This window comes from Bufo bufo, chromosome 2, assembly GCF_905171765.1.
Source record: "Bufo bufo chromosome 2, aBufBuf1.1, whole genome shotgun sequence".
NCBI classification, from domain to species: domain Eukaryota; kingdom Metazoa; phylum Chordata; class Amphibia; order Anura; family Bufonidae; genus Bufo; species Bufo bufo.
This window is the reverse complement of record NC_053390.1, coordinates 436,676,652-436,688,113: the sequence shown is the minus strand read 5'-3', so window position 1 is coordinate 436,688,113 and position 11,462 is coordinate 436,676,652. Positions and strand designations below refer to the sequence as shown.

General features: G+C 49.2%; 1 protein-coding gene across 2 annotated transcripts in view; it reads left to right on the top strand.

The window, feature by feature from the left end:
- Positions 1-1,327: 1,327 nt before the first annotated feature.
- Positions 1,328-11,462, top strand: part of MED26 (mediator complex subunit 26) — a 33,187-nt gene continuing 23,052 nt past the window's right edge. The window contains exon 1 of one of the 2 annotated variants that reach the window (XM_040417448.1): positions 1,328-1,592. In XM_040417448.1, the coding sequence (XP_040273382.1) occupies positions 1,521-1,592 (72 nt within the window). In that variant the 5' untranslated portion in view covers positions 1,328-1,520. The other variant, XM_040417449.1, reaches the window with a different exon arrangement.

The window sequence follows — 11,462 nt, the reverse complement described above, 5'->3', positions numbered from 1 at the left end:
GTCTCCTCCTCCCTGTACCGATGCTCAGTGTGAAAACTTCAGGAGGTCGCAGGGGGGCGTAGGGGCGGTTTGTTTAAAAAAACAAAAACGGGTGGCAGCATCAGTGGGGGGTACCCCGCAAGTACAGGTATTTAGCTCCTATAAGTAAAACAGATGAAAGTTCCTCTTAAATGTCCTTAATATGGTAGTTTTTTAAGCCCCATACTGTATGGTCAATAATGCAAAACATATTAAAGCGCTGCAGAATATGGTGGCGCTATATAAATAAATATTATTAGTATTATATTATTTATATGGTAAGATGTGACCACTTAGTTATAGGACCGAAGTCTGAGGCTGACCATTAGTGTTGGTCTAGAAACTTCAGGCCGCGCCGTATGCATGATGAAAGTCTGTACATTTAGACCCCATGCACACGATTGTAACCATGTTGTGGTCCGCAGATCCACAAAGCATTGATGCAGTCCGCAACTTATTTGTGAACCCATTGTTTTCAATGGGTCAGTGGTCTGCATTTTGAGGACTTATTCTGTCTTTTTGCAAGGAAGTGTGCTTTCCGCATCTGTATGTCCAAATATAGAATATATCCTATACTAGGCTGCAAAATGTGGACCACAAACCAATTAAAGTCAATGGGTCTGCAAAAAAGTGGATGGAACACGGACAGCATCCACATTTTGTGGATCGGCGATTTGCAGACCTCAGAACAGATACAGTTGTGTGTATGAGGCCTTAGACAAAGAAAGTTGTGTGTATATGTTGGATTTGGCGCTATTTATTCACAGCAGGTCTCCGTGACAAACCTCTGAGAAAGGGCTTTGAACCCGGCTGTAACATCATGTAGTTAGCATACTTTTTTTTATTTTTTATGGTAATATATATATATTTATTTATTTTTTTGTCATAGCTTCACTATATTCTTTAACACAACTGGTGTCATATTGTTTAACATATGATTGCTGCCAGCATTGTGTCTGTACGAAAATCCAACTCTTCCCCCACCAAAAAAATGAATACAAAAATAATAATAATAATTATAATAATCATCATCCTCAGAAGGCATGTTTACTACTTAACCCCTGACCTCACCCAGAATACCTAGAAAAAAGTACCCATAGACCCGGAAAACACACCAATTTACTAAAAGTTAGTCACATGATCTCCTCACGTGACCTGAACCTCGGAGGAACCCATGCACTCTAAGCACTATCCAACTAGCAGTTACATGCTGCTCCAAACACTTCCTGTTGGGGGAGGGGAGATGTGCGTCCTTACGTCCGTACGTGACGTGCGTGCTGCCCAGAGGAATTGTGACGCAAGGACGTCGCCTCAGTGGCGTCACAAAGCGTGCGGCGGCGGATTTCCCGTCGTGCCTCGGGGCTCCCGGTCGCTCCACTCCAGCAGGAGAGACGCGCCTGGGAGTCTCCGGTGTCCTGCGCTCCCGGTGCCCAGGCCACGGTGTCCCTCCCTCCCCGGGAACATGCCGCGCCGCCCTCCGCAGTGATCCCCGGACAGAGGCAATGACAGCGGCTCCGGTATCCCCGCGGGAGATCAGGGAGAGGCTGATGCAGGCCATCGATAAGCACAGCAATGTGAGTGCCGGGGTTGGGGCTTGGAGGCTGTGGGATGTGGCGCTGCGGCGGAGGGGCTCCCCGGGAAGCTTCGGCTAGCCGTTAGAGCGGCGGGACCGGTGTGGGCTGTCGCGAGCGGCCGTAGGCTCTGGCATGAAGGAGGGCAGCGTGTAGTGTGAGGCGGCCGCACCTGGCAGCCGGGCAGAGTAGTTGCCGCTGTGTGACCGGCGCCGTCCGGTAGGTAGCTGGGACTTTGTACGGTAAGTGGCACTGACAGCCGGCCGTTGACGTGAAGGGGTGACAGGACGGCAGAGACGGTGGTCCCGCGGACGTGTGAGTCTCCGGCCCGGACACTTGTTGCCTACTATGTGGGGAGACATGAGGCCCAGGCCCTCAGCAGCACACGCTGTCAGCGCCGGGATCTAACTTTCAGGAAAGACCGAGGCTTCGGCCTGCTTGTGGCCAGACATAGGCGGCTTGTCCTTGGAGGAGGAGATCCTGAGGTGATGTCACATGCATGCTTCTGGAAGAGGGGCCCCTCCTGGGTATGCAGCATCTGTGGGACCCCCCAAGTGGCCAGACCTCAAACTTTTATTCCCCTTTCCCACCTGTAAAATGCTGCCCTTACTCAGATGCGACAAGTTGGCCGGGGCAGGAGAACACGACCAGCAAGTGGACCGCGTCGACGGTGAAGGCGACCTCAGTAATCCCGTCTAATCTGGGTGACACCAGACTGTACAGCCTGCTTGCGTCTGTTTAGTGGGGGCTCGGCTTTACTAGTATTGGGTGGGGTGCGCTGTGTATTGTACATAGGAGCAGGTTAACCCAAATACGGCGTATGGATGTACCTATCATGGCCTGGTTACTTTTAGTATTTGGATGATTCTGGAGCCCTTCCAGTTTCATGGACTTGTCCTGCTGTAACCTTGGAAGGTGGACAGTCTGCGGTCCACAGATTTAATGCAGGTCTTCACCTTGCCTGGGTCATGAGTGACATTCATCGTTGGGCATGGAAGCCGTTCCGTGTGCTTGTGTGTGGCAGCAAGCCGCAACATGTGGAGCACAGGCCCATTAAAGTCAACGGGTCCGCACCGCGATGCGGTGTGCACATGGCCGGTAAGCGTGTTTTGCAAATTGGCGGACCGTAAATCACAGTTGTAAGCTTCTTGGTGAAGTTGCTGTTACCTTAGATGACCCTGCGTCTATCGTGGCATGGATTGTAGGGATTGTATTTTTATTGATGTCACCATGTGGCCACATGGCGATACAGGTCGTTGTCTAGCCCTCACTCAAATCTCCACAGTAGTAGCTTTTCTACAGAGTTAGATGAGCCCCATGTGCCTAGAAGTTTGCTGTAGGCACCTGCTGCAGGATGGTGCCTCTTCTGGGGAGGATAGGCAATTTTAATTTTGTCTTGTATTTTTGCAGAATCAGGCAGACATGAAATTGGCGTCATGCCGAGGTTCACTAGGGCCCCATAGACGTCTAGAATTTAAAGGGTTTTATTCAGGCATCCTTCTTATCAGGGTCTGATGAAGGGTATGCTATGACATGGCTGCTGAGAGCAGTAGTATGCAGAGGTCACACTACGGAGTGAAAATACTCCTCTTACCATTTTTGACTAGGGTTTTTTTTTGTTTGTTTTTTGTCCGTTCCGTGTTTTTTCACTTCAATGGTGCCACAACAAACGGAAATGACTTTGTGCATTCCATGTCTGCATGGCCGTTCCACAAAAAATAGAATAAGTCCTATTATTGTCCACATTACGGACAAGGATAGGTTTGTTCTATTAGGGGCCGGCTGTTCCCTTCCGCAGAATAACCATGACCACAAAGTGCGACGGTTGTGTGCGTGAGCCCTACTTCAAATAGATAATACGTAATGTTAAGGACTTGTTTACATCTGTGTTGGGGGCTCCGTTTGGGCCTCTGTCAGATTCTGTCAAAAAGACCAGACCTGAAAGCCTCGTATGCAGGTCTTTGGTAATAAGACAGAATCCTGAATGGAATATGAGCGGATCCCATTGTCGCTGGAGTGTGTTCGGGTGATTTATGTACACTATCCGTTGCTTTCGTAATTTTCATTGTTCTGTTCAGCTAATGGCAGAACAACAAAGAGGTGGGTGTTCATGCAGGGAACCACCATTAGTCTAAATAATAGCTCTCCTGTCAGCTTTCCCAACATACAGTCCCATGTAAATAACATCACTCTCCTCCCTCCAGGATAGGGTTAATAAGCCCCTGGGAGGGGTCTTATAGCCAAGTGATCAAGTCCAGTCCAATATAGTGGATCTTCCCTGTACTTTATCACTTGGCTATAACAGCCTGCCTGCATTCTTTGCAGACACCCTCCCAGACGCCCTGTACAACATTAAGTCCACTAGGAGGCCGCTTACTCCGCCAGACTGCGCACGTCTCCCTTCAGAGCGGTGTGCCGTATGGTCCGGTGTTCTGCTAGATTCCTATACCTGACAGAATGCTATAACCGGAAGTGACGCGGCCGCACCGGAATCAGCTGGAGGTGTGTGTGTGTGTGTGTGTGTGGATCTGTGCAAGCTCAGATCCACTGGAATTGTAAAAATAATTGGACCTCACGGGAGAAGCACCTACTTCATTTGCATGCACGAAACTGTACACCGCGCGTGCGCACTCAGGGGTATGTTGATTTTTCAGTGCAAAATGTTCCGTCAGATCTCCCTACCCCTGAGTGCGCACGCGTGGACACATCATCTGGAGCAGTTCAGCCTCACCACATAGCAGAGGTGAGTGCAGGATATTGGGGTGGTGGGGTCACCACATAGCAGAGCTGAGTGCGCACGCGCGGTGTACGGTTTCCCGCATGCAAATGAAGTCGGTGCTTCTCCCGCGGTGTTGCAATTATTTTTACAGATCCAGTAGATCTTCGCTTGCGCAGGTCAACACAACCCTCCTGCTGATTCTGGTGCGGCCGCGTCACTTCTGGGTATAGCATTCTGCCAAGGTATAGGTATCTGGCAGAACACCGGCAGCCTGTCCACATCCACCAATAACAAAGCCCCCTGCTGTAATTTCAGGTACCTGATGAATGTCAAAGTCTAATGTGTATTAATACGTGAGAGTAAAATGGCCTGAACAGGTGTCTGACGCTTGTACTGTTGTCATTACGACCTCTGGTGGTATGTACAGCTGACTGTGATAAGCCAGAGTGACGGTTCTCTTGAAACGGTCACTAGTCAACAGTGTGGTCACTTGACCTTCATGGTACCAGCTTGGTTTACATGGAACCTCCTCAGATGTGGTACCAACAAAGTACCAGGTGGGAAAGCAGAGTAAAGTCCAGCCAGCCCTACTTCATGCAGTTACATATACTTGCCATGTGGACTTCAGTCTCTGCCATTGACTCTTTCATGAGAAATGCATTGTATGCGTCAAGATGCATTAAGATGATTCTTATGAGACTTGAAAATCACATCATCCATCTCTCATCAAAATAATTGACAAAAAGGTATTTTGATGCTTGATGCAGTTGGGCCAGTTTTACATGAGCATGTTTGGTCTGGGGAAAAACACTCCGCCCTATTTCCCAGACTGAACCCTGCTCCTCTTGACTGTGGGTCAACTGTTCTGTACTCAGGGCATCGTGGGACTATATAGGGCCGGTGTCATAACCCGGCATCCCCGGGCAAGTGCCGGGGCCCAATGCTCCTGGGGGGGCCCACTGAGCTGCTATGAGCACTTCCATCAATACAGATGGGAGCTCTCACTGCTGTCATTTCACATACGCAGTACCCCTTTGGTGGGCCCCCTGAGCTGCAGAGACTCAGGACACGCCCCCTCTACACAGGACACACGCTGCCTGAGGAGACTGGAGAGAGACCGCAGGGCTGGAGCTGGAGCAGAGAAGTGTGGAGACAGTCTGTGAGTGAGTCTGCACTGTGACTGTCTCTTTTCTGTGGGACAGAAGGAAAGGGGGGGACACTGCTGCTTCATTCTATTTAGGCTACTTTCACACTTGCGGCAGAGAGATCCGGCAAGCAGTTCCGTCGCCGGAACTGCCTGCCGGATCAGGCAAAATGTATGCTAACTGATGGCATTAGTAAGACTGATCAGGATCCTCATCAGTCTTAAAAATGCCTGATCAGTCGAAAAAATGCATTGAAATGCCGGATCCGTCTTTCCGGTGTCATCCGGCAAAAACGGATCCGGCATTTATTTTTTCACCTTTTTTTCAGTCTGCGCATGCGCATACCGGAAGGACGGATCCGGCATTCCGGTATTCTGAATGCCGGATCCGGCACTAATACATTCCTATGGGAAAAAATGCCTGATCCGGCATTCAGGCAAGTCTTCAGTTTTTTTAGCCGGAGATAAAACCGTAGCATGCTGCGGTTTTCTCTTTTGCCTGATCAGTCAAAACGACTGAACTGAAGACATACTGATGCAAACTGAACGGATTACTCTCCATTCAGAATGCATGGGGACATACCTGATCAGTTCTTTTCCGGTATAGAGCCCCTGTGACGGAACTCTATGCCGGAAAAGAACAACGCAAGTGTGAAAGTAGCCTTAGTTGTGTTACTGTTTTATTAAGCTGATTGTCTCCATGACACCTGCCCCCCCGCCCCATATCCTGTCCTATATCACCCTTATGGAGCCCCTGCTGTCTCCTTTCCTCCCTCATGTATCCAGAGCTCCTGTTCCACCCTCCTATCTCCTATTGCTGCCCTGCACAGACCTCCTGCCACTACTTGTATGAATCCCCCTCAGAGCCCCTTCAACCTACTTGCTGTGTCCACCCCTCCTGTCCATCCAGGGCCCCGGGCCCCTGTCTCACTCCTCTGCCTCTCATTATGGTGGCATCTGAACCGCATTCACCATAAGGACCTTCTAACATCACAGGGTCATGTGACTGTGCCCCCCACCCCGTACTGTGCCCCTTTATACCCTGCATTGTGCCCTCTTACCACACTCTGTACAGTGCCCCTAGTCATTCCCTGTACTGTGCCCTCTTATACCCTTTTATCCGGTCACTGTATGGCGGTGTTATCACTATATGGCGGTGTTATCACTATATGGCGGTGGTATCCAATAACTGCATGGCCATAACTGTATCCCTTCCCTGCCCACACCACTTTTTTTAGACCTGGCATGAGCGGGAAAAGATACAGATTGCGGTGTTAAGGACCTTTGCGCCACATCTGTGTCAGAAATACGCCTAATATAGACGTATTTCTATATAATAAATGACCCCCTAATCGTATGATTATTCGGGGGGTGGGGCTAATATCTTTATATTATATAGATTCTAGTGTATTATACTGTTCCCTGTATTTCCCAGTAGAAAATGATCCTTGGGAAGCACAGTCCTCACCGCTGACCACCAGGACCAGGTAGCGCTCTGTCAGTACATGGCGGCCTCCCCTCACCACCACGCTGCTCCAATGTGTACTGGGGCTTATTCTGACACTAGGGCTGGGTTCACATCACATTTTTGCCATCCATTTAATGCATACTGAAAATGTATGCATTGACAGATGCCTCAGACTGATGCCGTACAGTGGCGTCCGTTCACCATACAGTTCCATGGTAAAAAAACATATACGTTAACGTATGCATTTTTTACTTGACTCTGCAGGATACAAAAACGTGGAGTGCTGCACATGTGTATACATCAAACCGATAGGAAAAACGTAATGTGAACACACATTGGGGGGGAGGGGGGCGTACTAAATTTCGCTGTGGGGCCCAGTCAGTTCTAGCTCCATCACTGCACATCTCCTTCTCTCCTCCAGGCCTGGCTCACTGCTGCAGCGGGCCGGAGGAGAGAAGGAGCGCAGGGAGCTGCGGTTAGTGAATGACAGGACCACCAGCTCCCCTGCAATGATAGGTATGTGAGGGGGCCACTGGGGGGTCATTCATCACACTGTGAGGGTCCCTTACACAGTATAATGACTCCCAGTGCCCCCCATTTAGTATAATGATCCCTATTGACCCTCCATTTAGCATAATGACCACCAGATCCCCCATTAAATATAATAACCCCTCGTGCCCCCTCCATACAGTATAACCCCCAGTGTGGGGGCGACTGGGGGTCATTATTCTGAATGGAGGGTCACTGTGGGGTCATTATACTGTGAGGGCCCTTTACATAGTATAATGACCCCCAGTGTCCCCCATTTAGTATAATGATCACCAATGACCCTCCATTCAGTATAATGACCCCCAGAGCCCCCTCCATACAGTATTCCCCCCGTGTGGGGGCTACTGGGGGTCATTCAGGGCCGGCTCCAGGTTCATGTGGGGAGCTGGGAGCTGCGGTTAGTGAATGACAGGACCACCAGCTCCCCTGCAATGATAGGTATGTGAGGGGGCCACTGGGGGGTCATTCATCACACTGTGAGGGTCCATTACACAGTATAATGACTCCCAGTGCCCCCCATTTAGTATAATGATCCCCATTGACCCTCCATTTAGCATAATGACCACCAGAGCCCCCAGTAAATATAATAACCCCTCGTGCCCCCTCCATACAGTATAACCCCCAGTGTGGGGGCGACTGGGGGTCATTATTCTGAATGGAGGGCCACTGTGGGGTCATTATACTGTGAGGGCCCTTTACATAGTATAATGACCCCCAGTGTCCCCCATTTAGTAATAATCACCAATGACCCTCCATTCAGTATAAATACCCCCAGAGCCCCCTCCATACAGTATTCCCCCAGTGTGGGGGCTACTGGGGGTCATTATTCTAAATGGGGGCGACTGGGGGTTATTATTCTGAATGCAGGGCCACAGGTGGTCATTATACAGTGGGGGGGGGGGAATTGGGGGTTCATTATACTGTGTGAAGGGCCACTAGTAGTCATTATACTGTATAGGGGCCACTGGGGGTCATTATACCGTGTAGGAGCCACAGGGGGACATGTCAATGTAAAAAAATGCCTCATGGGGGCCCACTGGGATTTATCGCCCAAGGGCCCACATGAACCTGGAGCCGGCCCTGCGACTATAGTTCAGTAGACCCACAGTCAGTCAGGAGTTCACAGCATATTGCGTCATTAGGGTCAGAGGAGCAGCGTTCAGTCCAAGAATTGTGGTCGTCACAGAGTTTCACACTAGCGGCATCCTTCTCTGGCAGGCTGTTCCAGCAGGGGAACAGCCTGCCGGATTTGTTATGCCGCTAGTGCATCCTGCCACTGGAAGTCCGCTCCGGCCCCATTGAATATAATGGGGTCGGGCAGGAGGTTTGGCCGCAGCACTGCAAACATGCCGAGGGGCGGCCGGAATAAAACTACGACTTTATAGTCAATGGGGCCGGAGTGTACTTCCGGCAGCTGTTCTCTCCCCCCCTCTGGAAAAGGCTGCTGCTAGCGTGAAGGTATCCTAAGCCGGCATGGCCATAATTTTCTTTTTTTTTTTCTGTTTGGTTCCATGTGAATTTGACAGAAATTTAAAAACTGCGGTGTGATCCATTTGAACTCTGGATGTGCCAAATACACATCACCAATTTAAGAATTCATGGACACGAAACCCATGTAGCTGTTCAACTCCTTAGTGTGGAGCCATACAGGCAGTCAGCCCTGTGAGATCTAGGTGTAGGGACCAGCAGGTGGTACGAGGCCCCTTGTCTCCTGATCAGTGGTAGGACCCCCACCCATCTTAGTTATCCCTTAGGCCTCATGGACACGACCATATGTATTATGCGTTCCACAAAGAACGGATCGGCAAAAATACAGATGACGTCCGTGTGCATTCTGTACTTTGTGGAGCATAAAAGCCGGCCCCTAATAGAACAGTACTATCCTTCTCCGTAATGCGGACAATAATAGGACAAGTTCTATTTTTTTGCTGAACAGAAATACGGACATACGGAAATAGAATGTACACGGAGCAACTTTTGGTGGTGTTTTTTTTTTGGCGGACCCATTGAAATGACACAGAAAGAAAATACATTTGTGTGCATGAGCCTGTATTCTGTGGATAGGGGATAGCTTTTACCAATTGGATTACCCCTTTAAATTTCAATAGTGGCTGTGATTGTCTATTTGTAATGTTTTTTTAATGGCCTTTTTGAGAGTTTTCAGAGTGCACAATATTAATGGCCTGCTCTTGGCACCCCCGCCGATCAGCTGTTTGAAGGGGCAATGGAGCTCCATTGAGCACCTTATAGCCTCGTCATGGTCTACTGCAGCCTTGTGCCATTCACACGAGTGCAGTACACTGCCCACCTTACCTGTAAGTAGATGGCATGCAGTGAGGGCACATTTTTCCTCAGACTAGTTTGCCATAGAACATCTGTGCCAGTATACCACTAACCCTGCCCCATTATGTAATCACTTCTGAAGGGCACAGAGCGCACAATGATTGGTAGGTGGGCCTCTCCTGCCCCCCGGTGATCAGAACTTCACTTTGACGTCCTGAGATGGTGATGCTTTAGAGCAGGGATGCTCAACCTGCGGCCCTCCAGCTGTTGCAAAACTACAATTCCCAGCATGCCCAGAAAGCCTACAGCTATCAGCCTACAGCCGAGCATGATGGGAGTTGTAGTTTTACAACAGCTGGAGAGGCGCAGGTTGAGCATCCCTGCTTTAGAGTGACGTCTTGCTTCACTCATGCTGCGTGGTTAGGCAGCAGTTTAATTTTGCTGTTTGGCTCCCTGGAAACCTTTGCCCTGGAATGCAGGACTGCTTGTTGGATCATTTGTTAGGAACTCCAAGTAACCATGCCCCCTGTGTACCAGACACTTCGCCAAGTCACTGCTACACCCATGAACACACGTGAATTGTCCATGTCTGCTGCTGGGAACCTCCTAACTTTCTGCCTGTGTACATTTTGCATTTATGGTGTGGGTTTTTCATCTGTAGAGTTGTCGTTTACTTCACGCCTCTTTTGGCGCAGTGCCCAGTTCGGGCGAAACGGAAACTGCACCGCAAGCATGTTTTAACCAGTCTGTGGGTGCTTGGTTGATGTCCATGGCTACATAGTGCTGGCCGCTAGTCTCTTGAAGTTGTGTGTGATGTATGTCGCCCGTTTGTTGCTTTTGTCTGCTTTCTGAATATTTGGTGCACGTAGAAATATAATAAAACGTTTCAAACCTGGAAATTAGCAGAATTTTTATTTTTTTTTATTTTTTTTTTCTAAGCTACTTTTATAGTGTGGCTACTAGCCTTACTATCCAGTGACCTGTTTATTTTCCACCAGAGTACCCCCTCCCCCCGCCTTCGACCTCGAAACTTCATAGATTTTATATTGACTGTAGGCATTGCTGGACTGTGTGTTTTAGTGTTAATTCTTCAAAAATGGCTGAAGGTAGGTGAGACTTTCCCATGCCATGTTGGCGCTTTATTTTTACCAGCGTGGATTCTACTGGGCATCAGAAGGGGACTCCTCCTGTGAGTCTGGCACACTCTGCCCTTCCATTTATGATGTAATTGGTCTGTAATGGCAAATTTCCCCCACAACTTCCTCCAACAATAACTGCTGATCATGAGGCCAGCTTCAGTTGACAGCGGTAGTCTTCATGAGACGACCTCTATTTCTCTGGTTATGGGTGGGGGGGGGGGGGGGGGGGTTATGGAGATCTGTAACCAGAATAATAGTTCGGAGAGGTATGTAATGAATTGTCATCAAATTTTGGACCTATTTAGGTTCCGTCCGTGTGACCTCGTCACAAAACATGACTTGTTCTAACTTTGGCCGCGTTTTGGCCTACTATTGAAGTAGTAAGACCACAGCACCTTTCTTGTACATCACCGCCGTCTGTATGGGGGCCACATTTCCCAACTGTGGTTCAATAAAACCGATTTCTGATGCTTAAAATAACGGATCCATTTTGTATTTCTGTTCTTCTGATTGATCAGAAAGCTAAAAGCGGATGTGAAGAAGCCCGTACTATGACCCAATGAGCTGTGGC